The 26,952-nt window shown below is 51.5% G+C and overlaps 11 protein-coding genes across 11 annotated transcripts; 6 read left to right on the top strand and 5 right to left on the bottom strand.

Moving 5' to 3' along the window:
• The first annotated feature begins 1,240 nt into the window (after positions 1–1,240).
• BGZ61DRAFT_464612 (uncharacterized protein) lies at positions 1,241–2,047 on the top strand. Its single transcript, XM_046247497.1, has one exon. The coding sequence runs from the start codon at positions 1,390–1,392 to the stop codon at positions 1,546–1,548; it is 159 nt and encodes a 52-aa protein (XP_046096026.1). The 5' UTR covers positions 1,241–1,389; the 3' UTR covers positions 1,549–2,047.
• Positions 2,048–7,439: 5,392 nt separating this feature from the next.
• Positions 7,440–8,462, bottom strand: BGZ61DRAFT_369767 (chaperonin 10-like protein; the record flags this gene model as incomplete). The annotated part of the gene is made up of 1 exon (XM_046241970.1): positions 7,440–8,462. The coding sequence occupies one exon, from the start codon at positions 8,460–8,462 to the stop codon at positions 7,440–7,442; it is 1,023 nt and encodes a 340-aa protein (XP_046096025.1).
• Positions 8,463–8,668: 206 nt separating this feature from the next.
• On the bottom strand, positions 8,669–9,614 carry BGZ61DRAFT_153498 (uncharacterized protein). The gene has a single exon (XM_046237391.1). It carries the CDS (start codon positions 9,520–9,522, stop codon positions 8,875–8,877), a length of 648 nt encoding a protein of 215 aa, XP_046096024.1. The 5' UTR covers positions 9,523–9,614; the 3' UTR covers positions 8,669–8,874.
• A 4,849-nt stretch (positions 9,615–14,463) lies between these two features.
• Positions 14,464–15,435, top strand: BGZ61DRAFT_464589 (uncharacterized protein; the record flags this gene model as incomplete). Its single annotated transcript, XM_046247496.1, has 1 exon — positions 14,464–15,435. A coding segment is annotated over one exon (267 nt), but the record flags the coding sequence as incomplete, so codon positions are not given.
• Positions 15,436–15,455: 20 nt separating this feature from the next.
• Positions 15,456–16,317, bottom strand: BGZ61DRAFT_464588 (uncharacterized protein). The gene is made up of 2 exons (XM_046247495.1): positions 16,119–16,317; positions 15,456–16,069 (listed from the first exon to the last, which is right to left on the bottom strand). The coding sequence occupies exons 1-2, from the start codon at positions 16,278–16,280 to the stop codon at positions 15,779–15,781; spliced, it is 453 nt and encodes a 150-aa protein (XP_046096022.1). The 5' UTR covers positions 16,281–16,317; the 3' UTR covers positions 15,456–15,778.
• Positions 16,318–16,469: 152 nt separating this feature from the next.
• Positions 16,470–16,944, bottom strand: BGZ61DRAFT_464587 (uncharacterized protein). Its single transcript, XM_046247494.1, has one exon. It carries the CDS (start codon positions 16,842–16,844, stop codon positions 16,539–16,541), a length of 306 nt encoding a protein of 101 aa, XP_046096021.1. The 5' UTR covers positions 16,845–16,944; the 3' UTR covers positions 16,470–16,538.
• A 620-nt stretch (positions 16,945–17,564) lies between these two features.
• BGZ61DRAFT_303718 (uncharacterized protein) lies at positions 17,565–18,188 on the bottom strand (the record flags this gene model as incomplete). The annotated part of the gene is made up of 1 exon (XM_046238713.1): positions 17,565–18,188. A coding segment is annotated over one exon (624 nt), but the record flags the coding sequence as incomplete, so codon positions are not given.
• Positions 18,189–19,275: 1,087 nt separating this feature from the next.
• BGZ61DRAFT_153466 (uncharacterized protein) lies at positions 19,276–20,404 on the top strand. Its single transcript, XM_046237390.1, has one exon. It carries the CDS (start codon positions 19,637–19,639, stop codon positions 20,249–20,251), a length of 615 nt encoding a protein of 204 aa, XP_046096019.1. The 5' UTR covers positions 19,276–19,636; the 3' UTR covers positions 20,252–20,404.
• Positions 20,405–22,385: 1,981 nt separating this feature from the next.
• On the top strand, positions 22,386–23,195 carry BGZ61DRAFT_369870 (uncharacterized protein; the record flags this gene model as incomplete). Its single annotated transcript, XM_046241981.1, has 1 exon — positions 22,386–23,195. The coding sequence occupies one exon, from the start codon at positions 22,386–22,388 to the stop codon at positions 23,193–23,195; it is 810 nt and encodes a 269-aa protein (XP_046096018.1).
• A 79-nt stretch (positions 23,196–23,274) lies between these two features.
• Positions 23,275–23,956, top strand: BGZ61DRAFT_153462 (uncharacterized protein; the record flags this gene model as incomplete). Its single annotated transcript, XM_046237389.1, has 2 exons — positions 23,275–23,286; positions 23,356–23,956. Coding segments are annotated over 2 exons (300 nt in total), but the record flags the coding sequence as incomplete, so codon positions are not given.
• Positions 23,644–23,946, top strand: BGZ61DRAFT_369730 (uncharacterized protein; the record flags this gene model as incomplete). The annotated part of the gene is made up of 1 exon (XM_046241968.1): positions 23,644–23,946. A coding segment is annotated over one exon (303 nt), but the record flags the coding sequence as incomplete, so codon positions are not given.
• Positions 23,957–26,952: the final 2,996 nt, after the last annotated feature.

Genomic DNA, 26,952 nt, shown 5'->3' with positions numbered 1-26,952 from the left:
ACAAGAACAAAACAAAATAAAAATCGAATACGAGTTGAGAATAGCAACCTTGAAGAGCAAACCAAGGTATTAAAGAGGGCTATTAAGCATCTAAAAGACGAATTTATAGAGAAGAAGAGAATATCCTACACAAAGAATTAGTATAAGCCGGTCCCCTATAAGAGGAATATATCTACAGTTATGGACTTTTATTAAGTATTTTACAACATAGATACCCTACCTATATACATATATATAATATGCTATTAGAAGATTAGCATTATGGAGATACAAGAGCTTAGCTAGGAAGAGTGGACAAATAGCGCAGCAATAAATAGTTGCTACATGTATTCATATTCCGATTGCTTTCTTATTGGCAAGGCTATATCAAGCTGCAAAAACTGTATAATAAAGATCCGCGAATATAATATAGCGCGGGGCGGGAACTTGCATTAAGTACTTGGTTGCGAGTATATATACCCGGATGCTCTCAGAGACTTGATATTGGTTAAGGAGAAGCTAATTGCACTTAATACCTATTTTGGTTTTGTTATAAGAATTAAAGTCACAAAAAGCACCAAATAGAGTACGGTATATACATACTATATAAAGAGTTATATAATTGTGTTTCCAAATAATATTTAAGACTTAGTTACCATAGTATTACTATATCTGCTTTTATAATCTTTGGAGGATATCTATATATTCTAGTATAGGCTGCAGAGGCCAGCCCCCAGCGATCTATCCAAGTTGCTTTTAATCCGGCGAGGAGCTGTAAAATGGATATTACTTTAGCTAAAAGAATTTAACCCCTACTATTGGCATATCCAAATCGACAAAGCCAAGTTAGATAGTTGGGGAGAGCCGGCGTACAGGGTTCCAAGCGGGATCTATAATAGGATAAAGAGAGATAAACCATCGGCATAGGAAGAAACGCGAACAGCATATATTATGCCCCCGGCAGAATGTGGAATAGATGATACTAAGCCCTAGTTACTCGAATAGATTGTAAACAGGCTAGGTAGAGTGTATAATAAGAATGATGTAAGTTACAATGAGGATTAGTAGCTTTATGATGAGTGCAGTCGGAAGGAGCTTGAGTATGAGGGTATGGAAAGCTTTCTTAATAAGATTCTTGCATCTAGTATATTTCCACTGGATACAGCACCGCGAGCAACCGATGCCGATAAACTGCAATTTGCTATTAATATAATTAGAGGTAGACAGATAAATACATAAACACAGCTGCCTAACCAGCTAACTAGAAGCGCATAGGATTCGCACCTTCAGCTATATATTCACATTTCAAGAGGCAATAAATTTGCAGATATAAATAATCTCTAGTATCTTACAAAAGTATTTCCAATATTATTTCTATTTGGTTTCGGTGGGCTACGGTATAAGAAAGAGATGGAATCGGACCTGTGGAAGCACAGTATCCAGCTTATATGGTATATCTGTAATAGAAACAGTATTAAAGAGGGTGTAGAGGGTGGAGAGGGTGGAGAGGATGTAACTTCGCTAACATGTAATCTCGGACTTTATGTATGGATGAAGAAAGTGCTGTAATAGTATAGTAGTCGCTTTGCTAATTATCTAGCGTTTTCATTCCTAGTATTTAATATAAAGGTTCGGTCTAGGAATAGAGGAGTAAGTATAGTAAGTATATAACAGAATGATTTTCCTAAAGTTAAGAGAATTATTCAGTCGTTAATACTAGAGAGGCTATAGGAAGTGTAAAAGGAGTTAGAGGCTGGCGGGAGCACCCGAGATAAAGATATTAAAAACCTCCTGCGATATATCTCATACTTTAGCTATAAATAGGCTATATTGCAGGAGTCGCAGCTAGCTATGTGCAGAAAGATTAAAGTGCTTATTATTAGATATGGTATATTGGCAATTTGGTTTACTGTGACGGTCGGGTCTAACCTAAGGGTATAGGGTAGGTCCGAGGCGTGTGGTGTATGATCGAGTGGATCAGGACGTCGTAGTGAGCAATGTAGGTCACGGTCTGGTAATGGTAGAATAGTAGATTCAATGTAACCAAGTGTGTTGATAGCTAAGGAGCTTAAGGCTCTGGTTAGGGACTTAAGGTCTTCGTCTATATAGTATTGTCTGGTGAGGCGATCAGGAGTACGGTGGTCGCGATCACTGGTGATCCGTCGGGATCACTGGTGATCGGCCGTGGTGGGTCCCTGATCGTGTACTACAAGTAACGTGAAAAAGTGGGCACGTCATGGTTCTGCCGGTTGTGACCGCCTGGTCCAACCTGGGCCGTGACACAATCTAGAAGAGAGTAGCTATAATAGCAGAGCTCTTTCTAAGTATTAGCATAACTAGTACTGTTAGGCTAGGTATAATAACTATAAATTACAAAGCCAAGGTAAATATAAACTGCTAGTATCTAATAAGAATTACAAATAGAATATTTACTAAGTAGCTATTATTGTAGATAGAGGTAATTGTATACTTCTTAGATTACTTAAGTAAGTTCTTAAGTACTAAATAATAGTTATATATAAATATAATAATAATATACTAGGTAATACTCTAATGCTAGTTGTATCTCTAGTAATATAGTAGCACTTTAGGCAACGACAATAATTAACCTATTGAGAATATAAGTAATAATAGTAATGGCAATAATGTAAAAGCTAGTACTAAGAGGGTCTTAATAAAAAGCAATAATAAGAAGCTACTATATATTAAAGCCTATTACTACTATGGAGAGGTGCTGTAGATATTATGCTTCTATGACTATATATTGCTTATTATATTATAGAGGATAGATTTATCTCCTAAGGAGTTGGTGAAGATAGAATTTAAAAGGAACTGGAAGCCAGAAAGGGACTGGGTGCAAGTTCTAAGATCCCCGGGGAAGTATACAGTGCCGTATATTAACAGCTTTCTCAATATAAACTTTAATATTAATTTAAATACAGATAGATACCACAGGTAAGTATAAGTTATAGAGTAGATGGGATGGATAAACGAGGAGCATACACTAATATTAGCACCAGAGCTACAGTATAGCACCTTGTACTCTTTATGCCATGGGAGAAGTTTACTATAGCAGCATCAAGCGATATTAATAAAATCTGGGAATACTAGAGACAGCAAATCCCCAAAAGACTCCAGATTATTGCAGGCAACATCCAGCTCTTAAAGTAATTAGCGGAAGATACGCAGCAAGATGCAAAGCAGTAGGCAGCTACAGAGGACAACGCCATTTTAGATAATATCAACGCTATGGGGTATAATCTCTAAGATTCTATAGGCCTAGTAAAAGCATATTGCCCAGACTAGGTTGGCCAGCTTGGCCGATTAATTGAGATAGTACAAGATGCTACAGCCCCTAACTAGATGACTGCTAATTTGGAGTATCTTTTGCAGATGCTAGATCAGCTCTGCGAAGCCCAAGTAGATATCCCCGACTTTGCAGATGATGTCGAGACTGTCGCTTCTGCAGAGAACCCAGCGCAATACCAGCTAACTATAGTAGCCAAGAGCGAGCTCCCAACGCAACATCAGCTTAGAGGGATTAAGAGCAAGCAGGATTAAGCTGACAAGGAAATTGTGAAAAGAATCCGAGGCTCTGATGGAGTTCAGATTACGTAGAACACAGCTGCCGGCGCAGAAGCATCACTGGACCATACCTTCGCGGGTGCGGGAGAAGATATGATAGAAATATCAGAAACAGACACCCGGAACACTCAGAGAGCCAGTGCCAGGGTTGCCTTTGGACCGTCGATAACATTCCTCCAAGCCGGTCGGGAGATTGCAAGGAGGTTTACCTTAAACGAGCGGCAGGAAATTGCCTTTCTTTTAGTGTGTTGCTATTTCGATACCATCCCGGATGAAGATAACAGCGATAATTTTGAGAGCAGTAATATCGAGAATAATAATAACGTACAACTATGCGAGTTCCTAGGTGGGGAGGGCGGCACCGGGAAGTCCAGGGTCATCGAGGTGTTAGCGGAATTGTTCGCTAGCAAAGACATATCGCACAGGCTGCTTATGACGGCGACATCGGGGGCCGCAGCAGCGCGGATCAACGGCGTGACTATTCACTCCGCCTGTGGGATGCAACCGAACGCATCTGGCAGCAATGTCGACGATGGCAGCACGGTAACCTACGTGGACGGTAATGGTCGAAGAAGATGGAGAGAAAAGTGGCTGCTCATCATTGACGAGGTGAGCATGCTGGGCCTCCAGACGCTCTCCGACATCAACAAGCGACTTTGCGCCTCCTGAGGATCGAATCAAGATTTTGGCGGCATCCCAGTGGTGCTACTATCAGGAGATTTCCACCAGTTCTGCCCAGTGCAAAACAAGTCGCTATTGACGCCGTGGTCCGCCCTCAGGATTGCGGACGAAATGAGGGCGCACGCACTCTGGGCTCGATTTACCACCGTCGTTATGCTCACCGAACAGGTGCGCGCAGCGGGGGACCCGGAGCTGCAGCGACTGCTGACTCGGATCCGGCAGGGGCAGCAAGACGAGTCCGACATGGAGCTTCTTAATAGCCGGTGCTTTCAGGAAGGCCGAGCCATACCATGGGGCAAGGGCATCACAGCAGTCACACCCCTCAACAGCACCAGATGGTGCCTGAACATAGATGCAGTCTTGGCCTTCCAGAGGCACCACCAGAAGCCAGTCCGGATATTTCTACCCTAGCACCGTTGAGATAAACCCAGTACATTACCGGTAACGGAGGAAGAAGCTACGCTTATGGCCAGCGTCGGGGATGACAGCAAGATTTGTGTGCCGGCCACGTTCATGTTCGTGCCTGGCATGCCGGTGGTAGTGACCAAGAATATAAACCCAGGCCTCAAGCTTGTAAATGGGGCTAAGTATAAAGCACTGGAAGTTATACCAGACGCCAAGAGATTCCCAGGGTATCAACTCGCCCCGAACATTATCCTCCACTTTAGACCACCAGCCGGCATTATCCTATTATCCAAGTCAACTAAGAAGTTCAAGTTTGATGACATGCCACTAGGCACGGTCCTGCTTACTCCAATAAGTGCCCAAATACCCATCGAGAAGAAGAAGAGGGCCAAGAAGAGGCCTTGGCAGAGGCACGAAGTGAGCCGGCGAGGACTTCCTTGCACTGCAGCGTTCGCATGCACCGATTACAAAATCCAAGGCGAAACCCTCCTCGAGATTGCGCTGGAGCTGCGAGGAACCGGAACAAAGCTGAATACCACAACTGGACAACTCGAGCCGGGAAAGTGCGATCCGTACAGCCTGTATGTGCAGCTATCGCGGTGCAAATCGCTTGACGGTATTATGTTGCTGTTAAAGGCACGGGTGCAGGATATAGTCGGGAATAAAATACCACAGGAAATGTTTGATGGCGAGGCTAGGCTGGAACAGTTATGCGAGAGGACAGTAAATGAGGCCCGATTATGGTTATTGTCATATCCATCTGCACAATACTAGTAGTAGCGTAATTTAGATAATGTGTATGATAAGCATGCCGGTCAAACAAGCTTGCCGGTTAAAAATCCCTTAACCTTTCATCTTTCTACTTAATCAATCAATTCTCAACCATTCAAGATGCCAGAATCAAATAATGAGGCAAATATCCTTCTTGCGCTTCAAGCCTATCGAAATGACCCAAAATTAAGTCTCCGACGCGCCGCAAAGATCTATCAAGTCAAGTATAGTACTCTCTTTGACCGAGAGAATAGCATCACTACTCGTTGCAATTAGATCCCCAAATTACATAAATTATCCGATCTAGAGGAATAGATTATTGTTCAGTTCATTCTCGACCTAGATTTGTGAGGATTTCCCCTGCAACTGCGTGGTGTTGAAGAAATGGCCAACTGACTGCTCGCCGACTGCAATGCGTCGCCTGTCGGCAAGCGCTGGGCTTTAAACTTCGTCAGGCGACAACCAGCGCTCAAGACGCGTTTTTTTCGTAAATACAACTACTAGAGAGCTAAATATAAAGATCCAACTATTATTTGCAATTGGTTCAGGCTCGTAGAGAATACAATCGCAAAATATAGTATCACCCTCGCTAATATCTACAACTTTGATGAGACTGGCTTTATGATGGGCCTGATTGCAAGCGGTATAGTTGTTACAGGTGCAGAAAGATGTGGAAACCCGAAATCAGTCCAGCCTGGAAATCGGGAGTGGGTTACAGTCATCCAGGCGATCAATGCGGAAGGCTGGGCGATCCAGCTGTTTATTGTGGTTGCGGGCCAATATCACCTCGCCAACTGGTACCGAGAAAGCAACCTCCCGGGCGATTGGGCTATTGCGACGACTCAAAATGGCTGGATAGATAATAAGACAGGTCTTGAGTGGCTCAAGCACTTTGACCGGCACACAAAGGCCCGATCAACTGGTCGCTATCGTCTTCTGATCCTCGATGGGTACGAAAGTCACCACTCGGTTGACTTTGAGAAATATTGCGAAGCGAACTACATTATTACACTTTGTATGCTGCCTCATTCGTCTTATCTACTTCAGCCTCTTGATATAGGGTGCTTTAGGCCGCTTAAAAACGCGTACGGTCGAGAAATTGAGCAGTTGATCAGATGCTCGATTACCCACGTTTCAAAGACTGACTTCTTTCCGGCTTTTTACGCCGCCCACCAAGCCGCTATGATGGAAAGTAATATCAAGGGAGGTTTTCGAGGGGCCGGGCTTGTTCCTTTGGACCCGGAAAGTGTCATATCAAAGCTTGATGTGCAGCTACGGACTCCAACACCCGTCGAGGAGGAGGCCAGCCTCCCCGACCCTTGGGTGCCCAAGACGCCAAAGACCGTCCTCGAGGCCACTTCTCAATCCGAATACCTTGAAAGACGAATCAGAAGGCACCAGGGCAGCTCTCCAGCATCTATTGTTGACGCGCTTAAGTCATTTTCTAAGGGAACGAAGGCAATAATGCATCAGATAGCATTATTGAAGTCTGAGAACCAGATCCTTCGACAGGCAAATGAGACTCTTAGCAAGCGGCGCAGAGCAAAAAAAAAACCGCCTACGGAATGGAGGGAAGATGACTGTAGATGAAGGAAGGGATGTAATTGATCAGAAGGATGTTGATGCGCAGTTAGTGGCCGAATCGTCGAGACATCGTGGTCAAGGAGGGTCGGCGCGACCGAAGGAAAGGCGTTGTGGAACATGCGGCAAGACTGGTCATAACGCAAGAACATGTCAGGTAGTTATTGCGATGTCTGGAGAAGAGTTTAGCGATTAGTTCTAATTGATTAGATGCTTTGTTGTGTATTTATTTTAATTTCTAGATTGAGGGTGATAATTTTTGACCGGCAAGCTTGTTTGACCGGCATGCTTATCATGCACGTTAATTATCCAATCTTGTCCTTGAAAATCTTCTAGGCCTATACTATATCAATGCTCGCTCTCATCCTACAGCCTCCTTTTCATCGACGCCTACTCAACCCCCAAACTCCCCTGATGCTCATCAGACGCGGTGCTTCCTACTGCATGACCAGGACGTTCCGGAATCGGGGCTTTCCAGCCAACAAGCTGTCGACTGCCTGCTGGACCTCGGAGAGAGGATACTTCTCAACAAAGCACTTGACTCCATGGAGCATTGCAAATCGGATGGCCTCCTCGCTGTCGATGGCATGGCCGCTGGGCCAGCCATGCACACTGGCGCCCTTCATGACGAGAGTGACTGTATTAAACTCAACGGCGCCGACGGGCGCGAGACTCAGGAGCTTGCCCAACGGCGCGAGGCCCTCAACGAGGTTGCCCACGGCCTTAGGATTGGGCGCGGTCTGGACGATGATGGCAGCACCGCCGAGCTTCATCAGTTCAGCCGCGGGGTCGGACGTCTTGGTGTTGATGTAGTGGTGGGCGCCCAGCTCCTTGGCGAACTGAGCCTTGTCGTCGCCGGATGAGAGGACGGCAACTTCGTAGCCCATCTTGTTGGCGTACTGGACAGCCAAGTGGCCGAGACCTCCGAGACCCTGGACTGCGACGAGAGCGCCCTGCTCGACGTGCATCTTGCGGATGCCGTTGAAGACGGTGACACCGGCACAGAGGAGGGGGGCAGCATCCGCAGGATCAATCTCCTTAGGGACGCGAACAGCGGCCTCTTCACGCAGGAGGACGTACTCGGCAAAGCCACCGTCCTGGCTCAAACCGTTGACAGCCTTGTTGTCGCAGATCTGGAACTGACTCCGCTGGCACTGTCTGCAAGTCCCGTCATGACCACCATGCCAGGGGCCACCGACGCGCTCACCGCCCGAGAAGCGAGTGACGCCCTCGCCGACGTCGACGACGTCGCCAACAATCTCGTGGCCGGGGACGCGGGGGAAGACATCGCCCATGTGGCCGCCAGCGATAGCAATGTCGCCGAAGCAGACACCGCAGGCGAGGACCTTGACGAGGACTTGACCCTTGGCCGGGTGCTTGAGGGGGACGTCGCGAAGGGTCCAGGTGGCGTTGGCTTTGTCGAGGACAACGGCCTTGTAAGTCGAAGGGAGAGAAGGCATGATGTTTTTGTTACTGGTTGTAGTTTGGGTTTGACTTGACAGTTCTGTTTGAGTGTTGAAAGTGAAGATTGAAGATTGTAGGATTGATGAGGATGAGGATGAGAGTGAGGATGAAAGACAAACTCAACATCGACATGGCAGAGACACTGTCTTTTTATAATCAATCCGATCAGAGAGGAAAACACCTACCGTACCTGTTGTCTTGCACATGTGAAGACGGCTTACTAATGGTTATTGTCTTAGGGAGCTTGACTATCGGAGTAGAAGTATCGGACATAGCATATTTCCGTTGGTAAACTGGGGATGTATGTCTCTCTTCCCCCACTTTAATCACGTATCCACTGCCATCATCTAAACGAAACGTGCAGACGGTTGCTGTATGATCTTCATGGGCTTTAGCTTGAGGATTGGATCAGAATCCGTTGTGAATGGATGGACGGAGTTTGCATGATATCATTAACTCATCCGAATTCCGAGAGACTGCGTATGCTGAGTTGCCTTGGTGGCTTGCGGCGTAAGGTGAACGGGCGTCGGAGGAGAGAAATGCAGTGGTTGTCGGATTTGTTTGTGACGTTGGAGTTGTTCCAAAGCCGATGGCTTTGGACGTTGGAGTAAAAGACGTGATTGCCGCAGTCAAAAGGCATTCACCATGCACGGCGACGCTTTCATCACGAACATTGTCCTCCTTCTCGCCCTGCAACAGAGCGCTGAGGCCGCCGGCCTGGGCGCCGCTATCGGCCGTGCAGCGGGCACCGCTGGCAGGACCGTGAGCCAGACCGCGAGGTCGGCCGGCAGCTCCATCAAGGGCCTCCCTGGCCACAACAGACAGGCTTTTATCAATCAGGGAAGCTCCTGGCTCGAAGGCCCCACGAACAACAAGGTCGTGGTCCAGACTGCTCGTCTCTGGCACCATCTCTGGCAGCATTTCCGGCTCCATCGGCAAGAGCGGCAAGAGCCGTCGCTCCGCTGACAGGGACCGCCGCCTGTCCCGCGCGCGCGTTGAGGAGCGCCAGGAGGACTCGAACACTTTCACGGTCGGAGGCGACGCTGAGATCACCATGCCCGAGACAGCCCCTATGGGCCTTCCTCAGGACAAGTGGGATGCCTGTTACTGGGAAACCCATACCACCAACATCGAGTTCGCCGGCTGCCAAGCGAATGGTGCGAGAGGCACGAACGCTGAACCTGGCTCCGGTGCCTCAGCGAGTTGTCACGTATCTGCCAAGCAGCAATACGTGGGCCTCTTACGTCCCGCCGGGAATGGTCAGCAGAGGGCAGTGGGACGAAATCATTGCCAGAGTGGTTAATGCACCAGAGGAAGGAAAGGAGGACCAGGTGGATGCTCGAGCGAAGCGAGCCGAGGAGCGACGAATGCGACGCCAGGGCTGAGATTGTTGAGGAAAATGGATTGAGTTTGTTGAGACTGGATTAATCAATTGGTATTTTAGGAGAAAAGACTGGTTTCTCTCTCCATCAAGGAGGTCAGCCACCCGGTCGGAGGTCGCGACCCCAGGTGCTTGAGGACAAGCGGGAGTCGCGAGGGGAGGCATGTGTCGGGGCCGGTTGACACGGAGGTCCGGATAAGGCGCCGGCGTTCCTGTATTTCTATTGGCTAGGGACCATTTTCAACAATTGGTCCATTTGGCTTGAGATAAAAAGGGGATTGAGACTGACAAGGTCAGTCAAGAAGTCAACACAAGCATCATCTTAGGCAATGAATTTGAGAGCCAAATGATCCCGTTTTTCAGTCAATCTTGAATGTGATAAATTGATCGCGATATCCCGTTTTTGTTACTTCTTTCAGACTTGCAATTGGTAGTGTTTTGACTGTTTCCCAGCCCGCTCCCTTCGAGATCCCTCGACACATCACGTCTTTCCTTGCAGCCGGTCTCTGCTTTCTGGGGGTTGGGTGTTTTCTCCCGGGTTGCCCTCACCAACACACTCTAGATGCAGAAGTAGCTGGAATAGCTAAAAAAACGTTTAGCTAATATACTTAAAATAGGAAATCTAATAAAATACTACGTCACCCCATGCACATTGAAGCGGCGATGGGGTGCATGGGGTAGCCTCAGCCGAAGGCTGTGTGTCCGCGGGCCGGGAAGCTATTACTACTACCGCATTATCTACGTACCGACCCACTGCCATGCCCATTCTTGGTATTATGTGACATGTACGGATTCCGTGTGAGCACCTGTCGTTTCCTAAGCTCCTGATCCCTCATCTTCATCTTCATGCCATCCGGGGGAGACCCGTAGACCAGGTGATTACGATCAAATGGTGCATCCAACATCAGACCCTCGAGCGTTTTCACGCGAGAGACAGCCACGTAGCTTAAACCAGTCTGAAAGTCCCGGCAGGACAGATCTGTAACTATCATGTCTTCGGTGATGCTTTGTGACTTGTGCACGGTAATTGCGTAGCATACGATCAGGGGAAACTGGGTGCGAGCGCAGAGAGTGGCTCCGATGAGGAAGTCCCTCTCCACTGGGAGAATCGGCACAATCTTCCTGCCATCAGCGGTGGTCAGGAATACCGGTCCGCTGTATTTGTCAAACTCCATCATGATAACGCAGGGAGGGTCTTGGATGGGGTCGGCCCCAGGTGCCCAGCCGATATCGTAAACTGTGCCGCGAGCGCCGTTGCAGAGGCCAACTGGCTGCCAAAGGTTGGACGTCAGCATCAGACGGGAGCCAATGCATATTGGGATCTGCTTCGCAAGGTTGCCCGCCTTGTCATCAGGCGCAGCAGCCGCGCCGGGGCCGACGTTCTTAGCCATGACCTGGATGACTGGCCGGCTGAGGCGGTCGAGGTGATAGTGGTTATATTCGTTCACCCTATCTTTAGTGGCGTATACTCGTAAGGCGTTGACAAACCTTGCGACCTCTTGATCGTCTAGTTTTGCCTGTACGCGGCTGGAAAGGAGCTTCCAGGATTCCACAGATAGTTGAAGCAGCCGCAATTCCCCGAGAGCTAGGCGGAATGCCTCCTGATCGTCGCCACGCTGCCGCTGGACAACTTTCAAGAAGACCGATTTATCGAATCGCCTATATGCGTTTCTGCCCTTGATCTCTACTCCCTGAACCTCTTTATCGTAATAAAGCGGCTTCTGCAGCACAGGGGGAAGCTGAAAGAAGTCACCAACCAACAGGATGTTCAGGCCGCCAAAGAACTCTTCGTTCTTATTCGGGAACGCCTCTCGGAGACGGTCATCGATCCAAGATAGCTGACGCAGTCCCAGCATGCTCTTCTCGTCAATGATCAGATACTTGATATCTGTAAGCTTCTTCTGGAGCTGGGCCTTATCAATGGCTGAGAGAGGCTTGAAGTCCTTATTAATTGGCAGGTGCAACAGGGAATGCAAGGTAGTGCCCGAAATCTGATTTCCCGCGACGCCCGTGGGCGCGGCACGCCAGACAGGTGTCCCTCTCCCGCCCGTCGCGGCTTGAAGGTGCGCGGAGAGCAGGTTAATGAGGTATGACTTGCCAGTGCCGCCTCCGCCATCCACATGGAGTAACAACTGGGAGGGATCCCGGGTCAGGAAGTGGCCCATCACCGTGTCGTACACCAGGCGCTGCTCTGGATTTAGGGAATCGCGAGCTTCCAAGGGCTGATGGTCCACATCGAGATTCCAGGGGTTTTCCGCTTTGCGTTGCTTCCAGTAGTCGCCGTTGAGAATGCCATCATCGGTATACCGCCCAACATGAGGGGTCCAATCGTAATTAATGTCAATATCTCGGCGGCCGAGGATGTCGATGTCCTCTTCCTCCAGCGGGCGGTCAGGTAGCATGCGGGCGAGTTCATGCCAATCCTCCTCCGCGATGGGCTCCTCATGGGCCTCAAGCTCAAACTCATCGTCCTCTGCCGTCAATTCATCCGTATCCGGCTCTCCATAATGATCGTCCGCATGGGTATCGTGGAGCTGTCTGCAGCGCATGTACCCGGCTGTGAAAGAATCGAACCGCTGGCCACCCACAACGAGCAACTCTTCTAGAAAGCGATGTGGATGAACCATCATCAATTTAACACGACAGCAGTCGTTAAACTGGGAAGAGGCTTCCATGGATTTGTATCGAGGGAAGTAAGACAGGACCCTCTTCTTCGCGTGAGCAGCTAGTCTCCTCCACGTGTTGAGATTGTACGACTGCAGGTATTCGAGATACGTTACATCCTCATGCTGGTCCTTTCTCTCTAGATATTTCATGTAGCTGCCGATGGCCTCGTTGACATCTCTATCTACACGATACGAACGCGCCTGTCGCTCCAACGGACGGCAGTCCATGGTGACAACCATACGGGTGCCTTCTTGCAGCGGAATGTTAAGCAGCAGATGGGAAATCTCCTGCACCGAGTAATCTCTCTCAGCGATCAGCTTGTTCATGAGGCGAGAGGAGAAGGACAACAGGGGCTGAACGTGCGATGTATGAGGCAAGACCTGGTCTGCAAGCCGGGAGAAAGACTCGGTCTTCTTCTCAGCTTTACTGCAATACTTCGCAGCGTATGTAATGACCGCCTGTAAGCTGGTGCAAGGAGATATGTCGATATTGGCTAGCCAGCCTAGGATAATCGCAGGGTTGAAGTTGTTCACGAGGCTGTCATTCCGGGCCGCCTCAAAGATGTAGTACGACCGGCCTTCCTTCCTGATCACTGCGGCCAGCTCCCGCAAGGCACGAGGGAAGTCAAAACGACACTCCCTCTCTGGATTGGCAACGTTGGCCGCCTCGATGTCTGCAGCAGCGCCCTCCATATCCCTCGCGATGTCACCGGTTCTCTTCCTCACACGCAAGCAGTACGTGGTGTTGCACTTGTGGCGCTGGCAACGGTTGACAATTTGCGAGAGCCGTAGGAATGTCATCTCTATGCTTAGGGGATCTACGCTCAGCGGATTACCCTCACCCTGAGGCATAGTCCTACTCGGCTCGGGGTTAATGGCAGTGATGTGGAATCCCCACGTGCGTGCAAAAACATCACGAGCGGCTTCGTCCTCCATGTCGGCTCCGGGGCAATTTTCCATCTAGTACAGGCCGTGGTTGTGTGGACTCCCACGCCCTTGCCATTTATAACGATCCCAGTAATCCATAATGCTGAATTTCTTGCTTAGCACGATATTCTGAAAGAGGCAGTATCGGCGGTAGAAGTGGAAAGCAGCAATATGAGGGTTCTGCTGCAATAGGCGGCGCGATAGAGCCATCCTCTCCGGCTTGGTAGCGGCTAGCCAGTCGTCATACTGGGGCATGTGCTGGTAGAGACTCCGCCAGTGTAAATCTGCCGGGCTAAACGTAATGAATGCACCAGGACAACCAAGGTTATAGGCGTAGGCCTCGAGGTCGTGCCTCTTTTTGTTCCAGAATGGACGCGTACCGCGAATAGACACCGCATGCCTTGTGATCGAGTTGATCAGCGCCTGCGCCTCGGGGTCCTCGCTGTGTTCGAGCGCCTGAATAAGTTGCTCTCGCGTCAGCGGCTGCTGTCTTCCATCATGTTGCTTCATGAAGAATCTGGACTGTGAACGTGCTTGTGACCGCATTAGCGTGTTGAAGGCGACGAAGCGGAAGGTCGGGTGGCGTGCAAAACGCCCGTCGTGCCAGCGCATCGCGTGCTCGACGTAATCCTTGTAATCAATGGAGCGCAATCGGGGTTCAACAAAGTCGGCTCTACCGTCAGGAAAGAGGCAGGGAAATGCCAAGGAGAGTAGGGCATGAGAGCGATTGAACTCATTAATGGGTGTGTGTCGTATATTCGGGAGCTGCAGCTCGTGTTGTGCCTGCGCGTGGAAGCTTGTGGAAAGCCCTGAATCAGCGCCTGATTCTCCGGAGAGAATAGACCGCAGAGCATCGAGCTCCGTGTCCTTGGCCAACAGGTCCGGCACCGCAGCCTCGTCCTCCAGGTCAGGCTCTGCCTCCTGATCTTCCTCGGGTGAGTCGGGTCCAACATCGGCAGCCTCCACCTGACTCTGGGGGATAGCATCCAGGACATTACCATCTTGGGGCAATTGATTCAGCCGCTCTTCGTCGATGGCGACGCATCGATAGCCAGGATGATGGCGGCGGAGGTAGTCTAGCCATATGGCAACCGGCTGGCGGCGCACGCGGAACTGGCGGGTGAATTGCCAGCTAAGATTTGCGTGGGACGACGTATTCGCAGGACGTAGTAACACGGTGTTCAACTCCTGCGGCAAAAGCGGGAGCTGGTTGTACACTAAGCCAACCTCCCGGAGAAAGTGAATTACGTGCCCTCGATACTTGTACTGCTGCTCTCGCACAAGCATAATGTTCACGTGGACGTGAACACGAGCAATCAAAGACTCTTCGGTTGGCGTAAGCTGGGGCAACCGGGCCGGTACAGGGCCAAAGTCGAGCTGATTGTCCGCAGAGAAGAAATATAGCTCGTCGGGCTGGCGCTTCTCATCCCTCCAATAACAACGCGCACAAATGCCATTGCAATCGATCTTCATCTGGAACCAACTCTCTTGGCATCGACTGCAAAACTGCATTTGGTCATTGTCCAGCTCTGTCCAGAACTCGCGGAGGATGGCCTTGTCGCGACCAGTCAAGGCGCAAGCTTCCAGATCTCCATTCCACACCGGGTCTTGTGCGTAGAATACCGCCGACTCTTCAGGTGGAATTCTCACCGAACTCCGAATACGTCGTGATGGCCTCAACGATCGAGTTTGCCTTCGAGATCGTCTCGGCCGCCCTCCTGTACCAGGAGCCGGACCACGGCGACCAGTCCTCGGCCGTGCAGAAGGCGGCCGCGAGCGATGACGAACAGGGCTTTCATCCACGGAGTCGTTACCGTCGCTCTCGTCTTCATCCCCTGGGTCGGAGTCACACTCTACCCCTATTTGCTCCAGGTACCTGCGTGGCCGAACGGGCGAAAGCAACAGGTTGAAATAGTCCTCGGCGTCAATATCGGACTCCGAGAACTGGCCCCAGTCATCTCCTTCCTTGATTATCCCATCCCCACCCGGAAGCCCACTCGGCCGCGGTCGATCTTGGCTGGCATCTACATTCTGTGGTTAGCCCGAAGTACTTCGACCATTAAGTAAGAATATCTGCCCCAGGCCCCTCCGAACCTTTAAACGCGCCGAGTTGAGATATTGAGGGAGTCAGTGACACAGTCTCCCCTGCACGGCGTCGTGAACGATGGCCGCGCTGGATAGCAGCCCGCTTGGCCCTTGCGCCGGCCATGGAGGAATCGTCCTGTGAGTCTCTCCCGCACTTGAGGAATCTAGGAGCCAAGTCAGGGTGACCTATATCAGGCGTGCTGCTTCGGATAGTAGACGGATCAGAATGTGAGGCGGTTAGTAGTGCCGTCGGCTACACAGGAGGTAAGGGAGCTATTGTACGGAAGAGCCGCGAGCTTTGTTGGGTTGGTGGAATTGGCGTCCCCAACACTACACACGGCTGGCTAATCGACGCCCCGGATAACGTCTTCGCTGTATGACATTGCCGTAGCCTCTCTGGCGACGTAGGCTGGGTTCCGAACCTGGCGTTAGGAGGTGATAGGCTAGCATCTTCTTCAGTTCTCTTCGGAGCGGGACCCCCAGTTGAGGAAGGATTGACGGCGAGGTTCCTTAACGTCAGGATCGCGCCTCTGGACCTGGAGTACTTTAATTAGTTAGTATCGAACGTCTTACGGAGTGGGAGACAGACTGACATGAGAACTGCGCTGATTGCGACAGTCCTGGCAGTTCTTGGTGTGCCCCACCGATTTCCTTTTGCCAATAAAGTCACCTGCCGGTTTCTCCTCGCCACAGCGGACACAGACGATGGAAATCATATCATCTTGAAGCTCTTGAGGAGTAGACCTAAGACGCATTACTTAATGGAGCAAGACATCAAGAGGCGTTGTGCGGGACGAAATGGGTATTTGAATCCCGAAATTCCAGGTAATTACTGTTAAGGGGCCTAAAGCTGCCCCCTAGTAAACAAACCAGGGGTCCTGGCAGCTGTTAAATAGCGACCCACCTTTCGAAGGCCGTCATCCAGTTGCGGTACGTTTTGCGACCAACCATACAAAATTTAGACCAATCAGAGCCCGGGAAACTTATTAATCCCTGTCTGCACCAAACCCTCATTATTGGGAAAACTTATGGATTAATGTAGAGTCAGCCTTCGGCTGAACAAGATCGAAGTGAATATATACCTTTGCATCTTCAAAATGCTTGAGCAAGATGTCCATATGGTAAAGCAGCTGATCTAACGACGACCACTTCTTCTGTTGCGCCAGTGTCGCCTGCCAGAAGGGTTGGAGGAAGTCCGCCGTTAACCTGAGGACATCCCAGTCATCCTGTGTGAGACTATCTTCACCCAGGGCCTTATGATGCTCTTGTTGAAACATCATAAGCTTGTCTCTCTTCTCGAGTGCAGTACGAAGTAGCATGTACCACAAATTCCATCTCGTTGCATTGTCAATGCCGAGTGCACGACCTGCCAGGCGCTGCCATGCATCGCTGTGCAGTGTCGAACCTTGTATAAACACGGCGATATTGTGTAGTTTACCAAGGGGGCCCATGGATCGCCATCCGGCTTGATCCTCCGGCACTTTTCGATGCTTCCCCTTGCTGTTCTTTTGCTGCAATTGCGCCTGCAGAGACTCAACGACTGTGGTGTTCGCGTTACCATTTGCCTCTTCAATTGCGGCACGGAGTGCCTCTTTGCTGGAGGCGAAGAGAAACGCGTGGAGGCAGAGATTGATAATATGGCCTCCGCACCGAACACGGCGCTCAACGGGGTCCATTCCGACGCCAAACTCGTTCGCCAATGCTGTTGATAAAGCACGCAGGCAAGTGTCATTGGCGGTGGCGTTGTCAGATGTAAAGTAGCCAATGTTGTCTGCGATATCGAAATACCGGATAGTGTCCAGCAAATGCCGTGACATTGTCTCTCCGGAGTGACTGTGCTGTACGTTTGGCAGACCTAATAGAGCCTCACGGAGTTCATACCGTGCATCAACCCATTGCCCACATATTCCGAGAAAGGCTTTGCGATGCGGCGATGACCATAGATCAATGCTAAAGTGGATTTGTGACTTTGCCGCCTGTAATTGAGCCTTGATATTCTCGCGGTGTACGGCGTATGACTGCCCGATATGAGCCAATACCGTAGTGCCTGATTGGATGAGGATCTCTTCAGCCCTAGGGTTAATTGCGCAAAGAAGTGCTTGGTATTCCGGCCAAGAGACACAGTTGAGTGGGAGACGGCGGCGTGTGATCAGCTGGATCTGGGCCTCATAGAATGCGTCAAGTTGTATCGTATTCCGTAGGATCGATTGTTCGCCACGGGATACTATCTCTTGATTCTTCTCTTCTGCGCGTGTGAATGCTACTTCAAGAGACTGTTGAAGTCTCTTCTTGGCTGCCCTTTCTTCATCATCAATGATAATACCGTGGTCCTTTCGCATATGTCGTTTGGCGCTTGTGGTCGAGACTGTTCGCCATGGCGGATTGTGGCAATGCTGACAATACCACAGTCTCTGGCTATTCTGGTGTGTCTCTTCGTCTCCTTGAGGCACACGGAAGTGCTTCCAGGTTTCTGGAGTGCGTAGTTTACGTTTCTTCGGCTGCGATCGACGCGTAGACGTGGATGATGTGGGGGAAAAGGGGGCGGAGAAATTTGACCATTGTGAATGAGGCCGCTCAATTGCAGCGATGCTTGATTCTGGCGCCGGCGAGCTAAATTCTGCGTATTGAACGTCCTCTACGAATAGAGACGACCCGGGAGGCATGTTGACGCGTGGCATATCATTCAGGTCTTTTTGAAACCTTTGGAGTGGTGCGCTCGAGACGAGACCATCTACCTACTGTTATGCCCGGGGAGGGGCACTTAATTAGGGCACTGCGCCAAACGCGAGAAGCGGACAGGCACACGCTGTGTCGCGTCAGCCCTTGTCGCGCCATTTTGGCGTCTGATCAAAACTGATTCTTTGAGCTCGTCACTCAGCTCACGCAAGGTTGCGTCGTGGGACCTTCGAGGTTGAGCCATCATGTGCAGTCAAAGGGAATCTGCGAAGTCGCTGTTTTGGTTTGGGCGCAGGTCCAGGGGGACTGGACTTGGTGTACGATATAAGTCGGGTTTTGGTTGGGTGGCGCCAGTGGGGGCAGGCGTAGATGACCTTTCTCGACGGCGAAATGACAGCTGGGAGTGATAATTCCAACTAGGGTGGAATCAATGCCAGTAAGGTGCTCTCGCCAAGAGAACTTCAGCGACTATGCCATCAACTTGCATGATGGGTATTTTGTAGAGACAGCGTGTTTGCTCGGAGGTCAAGTGCATTGCGCAACAGGGAGCCAATCTACCCTATACAGCGGATAGGGGCTACCGCATATCTCACCTATTTGTTATGGCGGGGCGGGTACCCATTAACTCCTCTGTGCTGGTTTCCCTGGAAAGATAACAAGCGCTTCACCGTCTCTCATGTTACGAACATTTGGTTTGGAACCCTGCTAGATATCGATGCAAAGTAAAGAAAAAATGTGTTGCTGTTGAATATGTAGAAAGTAACTAATTCTGGGCTTTGACCGGGCGATGAGTTGTGTTGCTAAGGTACCTGATTTATCATAACTGATAGCAGGATCTGGATGTACCTGCTAACATATCTTAGCACCTTGGAGAAGTCTCCAAACACCTCGAACGCGTCAGGTCGCGTATTGTGACAGGCAACTATGCCACAAAATATCGACGCCACAAATACCTTGGTCACGTGTGTTACTGATTACTGATTGATTGATTAGGGGCTTACTGATACTGATAGCGTATCAGTATCAATCAGTAATCAGTACTGATTGATAACTGACTGCTTGTTGGGACCTCTGATCACGGCAACATCACTCTTAACTGACCATCTCGAACCATTCTCACATTAGTGGTTGCTCTATCTAGCCACTGTGTTTAGATGGGTCCGACCTGACCTCATCGCTTTATGCGCGGCACACCTCACCATCGCAACACTCGCAGGAAATTGTCGCCCCATTCGCTTATCGACTTCCTGAGCTCCTGGCAACAGCCAACAAAGGGGGTGACAACACACCCGACCGAGACACCTTCGAGCCAATGTCAAATTCGAGCTCAATCGAGACCTTGTGAGAACCTGGTTTTCTGGAAACCTCATCCATCGCCACTATCTGAATGGGATCAATCGGCTACGACGCTTAGCGCTACAAAAACAAAGGAACTATGGCGATGCCCCCAAATTTGTTGGACCTGTGGTCCAATTCACAGAACTCGACCGGCTCGACTTCGCCACGGCCCTTGCGGTCGCCCCGCCTGCATGTCGCCGGAGAGGTACTCTCTGAATTCTCCCCGCTGGACGCATTTGTCCTGCAGAGCCGCATCCTCGCGAAACAGTTGCAAGAGAGCACCAAGGAGGGCAACAGATTCAGCAGGCTACCGCCGTTGACGGTGGAGAGTCCCCTGATCGTCCAGGGCCGGTCAAATTACTTCCGTTCAATGTCTCAAGACTCGGGGTCAGAACCATGTGATTCACTCGAACAGAATCCCGCCGGCCTGGGTCTAAGAACTGAGGTCGAACATGCTTTTTTATTAGGACGGCCCAAATCGATGGTTTCGCGTACGATTCGAATCCCTCTTACCCCCGATGGACCAGCCCCTGCTGTGCCACAGATAGCGCGAGACTTGTCTCGAGGGTCACAGCTCAATCAGATAGAGGAGGACCGCGATTCTTTCGGCGCACGAAGGGAACGCTCTCCCTCGCCGGAGATCCAGACGATGCGCTTATCTGGGACCACTGCAACGCAGTTACCGAATCCACCCCGCCACCCCCAGCGCTAGCATCTTCCCTCCAACAAACTCCAGTGCTTCGCAACACAAGCAGCTTCGCAAATTCTTCCGAACATCGCAAGTACGTGGATGCCGTGCTTAAAGAGGAGCTCGGGCTTATGTATGTTGGGCTCCCAGGTGGATCCAGGAAGAAATGCGTACTCTTGAGTTCGGAAAGGTCAATTCAAATTTCTTCCGACCAGGACCATGATTCCGCTTCCCTAATCGTCTCTTCGCTCAACTGCTCCAGCATCTGCTCAGCCTGGGCCATCTCCGCCGGCACCGTGTTCCCCACCGCCACCGTGTTCCCCACCAAGTCACGCTCTCGCGCCTTGGACAGGAGCATGATGCCGTCGAGCGTCCTGCACCGCGACAGCTGCACGTACAGGCTGTATGGGTCGCATTGCGTAAGAACCGCCTCGCCGTCGATGGTCGTCGTCCTCGTTCCCCGAAGTTCGAGTGCCACTCAGTCTCATGTCTTGCTCTGCACCTTGTAGTCTGTACACGCAAACGCCGGTGCGCATGGCAGCCCCCTGCGGGAGACGTCGTGTTGCTGCCATGGCCGCTTTCTCTGGCGCTCTATTTTGATACTCATGGGCGTCAGGAGGATCGTATCGGGAGGCATACCGACGAAGCGGAAGTCTCTCGTCGTCTCCGACGCCAGCGCGATCCCCGCCGGCGGGCCGAAGTGGAGCACGATATCGGCGTCGATCCGATGGCCCGGGTGCGCCTTGTCGAGAACGACTTCCACTGCCGTATAGCTGGCACCGTTGACCAGCTTCAGACCTTGGTGGGTGTTGTGGTTCACGACGACGGGCATGCCGGCGCTGTCGTCGCCCTGGCCTAACATCATGAGGGCTTCCTCCTCCGTCGGTTGGCCGTCTTTCCTCTTGTGCTCGGAATCGAAGATACGGAGTGGGGCCTGCCATTGCCTCTGGAAGGCGAGTGTCGCCTCGATGTTCAGGTTCCAGCGGTTCCTGTTCAGCGGCGTCACCACCGTGATGCCCGACTCCCACGGGATCCGCCTGCCTTCCCGGTAGCAGGTGCTGTTCAGCATGTCGACGTCGGACTGGTCTTGTATTCCTCGTCGGATCCGAGTCAGCAGCCCCTTCAGTCGTGGATCTTTCGAACTTATTCGTTTAGTATGACCACCGTCGTGAGTTTCTTCCAGAGGGCGTGAGCCTTGTCGTGTTGCCGCCTCTGCTCCGGGCCGAAGCGATCGTCTCCCTCCTACGGAATAATCGAGCTCGGGAGGAGGATCGACCTCTCCTGCACCGGTCGAAACTAATGGAAGTCCCCGCAGAAAAGGGCCGCCGGGATGCCGCCGAAGTCCAAGGGGGACTCACGAAGCCAGCGGAGCTATTCGTCCACGGCATATAGCGTGCGTACGCCCAATAGGCTGACCTCGTCGAAGATCAGCAGCTATGTCTCTTGCCACTCTGCCGTGGTCTGCCCGTCGATGCGGAGGCCCGCCGAGGCGGACGCTACGATCCCGTCGATATCCGCGCGCCGGACTCCGCGCGCCGTCGCATCCTTAGACCCGTAATTTCCCGGTGCTGTCCTCGCCGCCGACGAATTGGCGGTATATGAATCGGAGGGCGATGCTCTGCCTCTCGTTGAGCGTGAACGACTCGACTAGCTGCCACCCTGCCTCTTAGAACGATGTCGACGGACCGAACCGGACGTTTGTCGAGGGACCGCTGACCCGGACTGAGGAACGGTTCAGCGTGCTATGCATAACTGCCGAACCGTGGCCGATTGTGCCGTTATCGGGCTGGCTCTGTATTTTTGGGCGCACCGCTTGCGGTTTGCAACTTTCTTGCATTTGACTGGGCTGTCGTAGTCACGCTTGGCAATTCGGCGGCATTTCCGTCACCCCTCCACTACTCCGTACCAACACGCGCCACCGTTTTGAGTTGATTCGACTGGCGGTGTGTTACGCAGCAATTGCCCAAACTTTGCCATAAGCCACATCTTCTGGAGTGTGCTGTTCCCTTCGAGAGCCCCGAATTCGTCTTAGAAATAAAATAGGGATGACCTTCTGTCTTCTTAGTTCTCATTCACTGCATCCATCACCATGTCGCCCTCTGCCGATTCCGGAGGCCTTACGGGAGCGTATACAGGCGGTAGTATTGCGCAGCTGTGCATGTTTGCCGCCTTCATCGCGGTCGCGTTCTACAACTCTCTGGAACTTCTCGTGCTTATTTTTGCAACATTCAAAAGATACAGAGGGCGTTATTTCTGGTGTTTACTTGTCGCCTCTTTCAGTATTATTCTACACGCCCTTGCCTTTCTCTTGAAATTGTTCCACCTCTCTCGGATCGGCTTTCTCAATATCGCCATAGTGGATGTGAGCTGGGTTGGAATGGTGACAGGTCAATCTATGGTTCTATGGTCGCGGCTTCACCTGGTCGCCCACAGCGAAAAGATCCTACGGGCTGCTCTGTGGATGATTATGATCGACGCCATCGTCCTTCATATCCCTACTTCGGTCCTCCAGTTCTGCACGAATTCGCCAAACCCCCCTGCGCCCTTTGTCAAAGGATATGATACCATGGAGCGAATACAGCTGATCGTATTCTGCGTGCAGGAGATAATATTATCAACGATATACATTTGGGAAACCGTTAAAATGCTCAGGCTTCGCCCCGGCCGTCAGTCCCAGATCATCTTACGGCAGCTCCTCATCATCAACGTCATCATAGTCGTCCTGGACGCATCCGTCATCGGCATTCAATATGCGGGTTACTACGCAGTCCAAGTCACAATCAAGCCGATGGTTTACAGTATCAAGCTGAAGTTGGAGTTCGCTATCCTCGGAAAGTTGGTCAAGATTGCCAAGGCCCCGCGCGCGGATACACAGCCATCTACGACAAGCACGACAAGGATGGTAACCGAGTCCGTTGATCAGCCTGGCCCTGTTATTCGACAAGATGTGGAATGGAATCAGGGCTGAACCCGTACCAAACCGGCGGCAGAACAGGATGGTTGATGTTGCGATTTTTCATGGTTAACAATCCCGCTGGCAGTGGAAGCGGCCAGGCAAGGTGAGAAGGAATCTGATGAGATTGGCCGATAGGCATGGGCTAACATCTACGTCGGTCGCGGTATCCTAGTCGAGAGTCAAAGACCGACTTGGGCTCTGGGGCGCGGCATCAGAGCATAATGTCCTCTACCAATATCAGTTCTCCAACGCCAAAGAGGTCTTCCTGAGTATGATCCAGACCGAGACCCCGTACTTCCAGCCGGTGCCCGGCTCCGGCGCCCTTCGTCCCGGGCGGCTTCCCCAGCGACCCGACGTTCGAAGATTGCGCCCCCTCGTCCAAGAGATGCGCCATGTCCTGGGCCGTCCGATCATCGGTTCATCGGACATCTTCATCTACAGTGCCGGACTATACAGTTGATTCTCCGAATACGGCCAGGCATGCGTCGACACCGGGAACTGCCAAGACCGTGCCATCGAGGTCAAGCAAGCCTCAGGGTTATGGCTGTATACCCTCGCCACTAAGGCCGTCATTGAGGTAGTCAGCCCGGTGGGCGTGTCGGCGACCAACGCCGCTGCGAATCAGAACGGCTTCGTCTCGTCCACCCTGGCCTGGCTCGAGGATCGAAAGAGCCATCGGAGGCAATTTTTAAGGCTGGGAAGTCTTCCAGAACGGCTCCCTGGCTCATTCAGGACTGATCAAGCCTTGCGTTCGACCTGGTAATAGGCTGGCATTACGGATAAAAGGAAAGGGGAAAAGGGGAGCCAATAGGTTCACGGGTACCCGTGGATTTAAAGTCTCACCCCTGGCACCGATGGTCCAAACTTCCATCACCAGCTGGTCATATAAACGAATGGAATCTTCATCCTAAACTTCGGTCTAGACAAATTTCGTCCTTGACTTCGTTCCTCAAGGCTCTATTGGGCAAACCGCTCCGGTTTGCGTCTCCTGTTACATGCACTCACCTTACCACCCTTACTTCCCTTACCTCTCCCTCACTCTTTCTTACCTGACCTGACCTTGACGTGCGCACGGACCGCTGCCCCCTAGGGGCAGAGCCAGCTGCACAACATGAACCGTCAACCACTTACTTTACGTTGCCTCTCCTTCTTCCTCTCATTCTCACCTAATTCTCACTCTCCTACCAAGCTCCATCTATTCACCCTCTGCCTGCGGATCATCCCCTGGCAAAGTGCCGAATGCCGTAATCACTCACACGTCAGCTGGCACACCCCGCATTATGGCGGGATCGCGGAACCAATGATGGTCTCCGTGGTGCACCATTGTTCGACCAAGTGTCTAGTCTGCTGAAGTATTGGGCCAAGTCCGTAGCGTGGCTTGTCTGTGCGCCGGAGCATTACTCGATTTTAAGTTAATCCCCACGACAAAAGCGATTTTAGTGCTATCCTGGCTGGATAGATGCTGTCGATCATGATGTTTGCCGTTGCCCGTATTCCCTTGTTGGCCTCATGGTCGTTTCGTCAGAGACTCCTCCGGCTGATCCGTGCACCCAGGACCCCCGATGAAAGTGAGAGTCACAAGGAAAATGCCACATTGGGACACAAGTTGCCGACTGAGACCAAGTGCGGGAGCGCGTTTGATTTGCCGCCAGAGTTGCAATCCACTCCACGAGAGACCTCCGTGGAGTGGATTTAGAGGTGGCACGTGGCGCAAAAGGGGACGTGCACGCATGCACGGTCCACTAAGTGATCCTAAATCCACTGAAGACGTCCGTGGAGTGGAGTGGATTGCAACTCTGTTTGCCGCACTTACCTTAATCATGGTCTGGGTATGCCCGTATGCTTGGGAAAGCCTTGTCCAGGGCAATGTAAGGGGCCGTATCAACACTTGAGGCTAACACATTGTTTTCCTGCCGGGAAATACCGCAGAATAGGTGGGTGGCTCCAGCCCGAACTTCTGTCAGTTGCTGAAGAGTGAGATCGCCTACCCAAAAACCAGCTGACGCCACCGAGTGTCAGCCCCGCGTAGCCCGGACAACCAAGAATGATATGGGTTGACGGAGCACGGATGAACATGACAGAAAGGTACCCTCTTGCAAAGGGGCTTCCAATCAGCGGAAGAATTCGGCGGTAGAAATGGCCTCGGCCTTTCTGCGCGGAAATTCGAGCTGCGTACTATGGCATAGAGACGACGGCAACGGCTTGATCTCCACATAACATGACGAAAGTTGATGGCCGAGGATTCTCATCAGTGCTAGAAACACTGTCTTCTCGCCACAGTTCGTCACTAACTCAGGACCATGCCCGGCACCCAGCGGCCCACAGCAGAATGCGGTGGAACGGACAGTAGCGCAAACACAAACTTCACCCCCCTGCACGGGAAGCTCCGCCGGGGCGATGTACCGGCCTTCCGCAAGCCACAAAGTGGCATCCAAAAGGCATCATGTAAGGAGAGCGTCGATCACAGTGTAGCAGCCCCAGTACCCGCTTCCCCGCACCGCGCCCTCCTGGAATGCGAACGGATCAGCGCCACCTGGCTCGCCCCTTTCAACTTTTGTCCTCTGAATGCTTCATCCCTATGAAGCGACCGTGACGCACGATATTACGACTCATGACCCACCTACAAGGTTTTCGTCTCTCAAGCGCTAAGAGCAGAAGATGTCACGCTTGCATGACGTCTGGATATCAGCGGCTCGCGGCGCGTTAGGATTGATTCGTGGAGTAGCTATTCTAGCAAATGACTTCTCGCAACGCCTGTCTAAAGACATTGATTCTTTCGCGCCGCGGAAATCTGGAACTACACCGACACCCTGGCGCTCATCGCTCTCTCCATAGCAATGGTCGGCGGTTTGCTCATTCTTAATTTTCTTCTCGACGACGGGGGCTACCAGGCTGGAGATTGCACATTAGGTGCTGAAATGTACAGAGGAAGGACCCGACGAGATGTTATGCTAACTTGAAGGTATCGTCAGATCTACTAGGAATCGCATCCAATCTCGCGACACTCGACCACTCCAGCCTCCAACCCGAGAGCGCTAGTCCTATAGTGATGTTTCAACCTGAAAGTCATTCAGCATTCTATGTTGATCACTTAGCCCGGGTTACGCGACAATTCCCTCCCCGGAGTTTCCCAGAAATACAAGTTGGCTTTACCGTGGCGCCAAACGCTACGCCACTCCACAAGCAACGTCCGTGCCCCATCAAGACCAGTCTTCGGCAAGGCCGTGTTCTCTGGAAGCTTGCTGAAGAGAATCACGCACTTCCGAGAATGGGAGCGGTCCCGCGCCTTCGCCCTCCTGCGCTGGGCCGCGTTCGCGCCGCGGCCCCTGACAGTCTGTGAGATCACCGAGGCCGTCCTCATCGACGACGAATGCGAAGACCTCCCGAGCGATGATCTCCCCGACGCCGTCGACGACCGGAAAGGAGGGCCCTGGCCCAAATTCTCAAGACGACAACCAGGAGTGCCCTTCAGTGACCAAGGAGGAACTGACGGCGTACTACAGAGGAGCCTTTCAAAAGTCTCTGCTCGCGTGGACGCTAAGGTCAGCCACAAACAGGGATCGTGCCGAAAGCGAATGTACCCAGCCAAATTCTTAGGTACCTCACCCCTCTTTCACTTTTCCTGTTTTCCCCTCATCTTGACCGCCAAAATGCGTCAAAATACCGATATTGCAACCCGGGCTCTTGTGGTCGTCTTCAAGAGCCCATCGGGCGGGAAAACAACAGCTGAAGTTGCAGAGATAACAGGTCTTTCGCCCCGTACAATCAA

This window comes from Ilyonectria robusta (assembly GCF_021365365.1).
Source record: "Ilyonectria robusta strain PMI_751 chromosome Unknown BGZ61scaffold_38, whole genome shotgun sequence".
Taxonomy (NCBI): Eukaryota; Fungi; Ascomycota; class Sordariomycetes; order Hypocreales; family Nectriaceae; genus Ilyonectria; species Ilyonectria robusta.
This window is presented reverse-complemented; position numbering and strand designations above follow the sequence as displayed.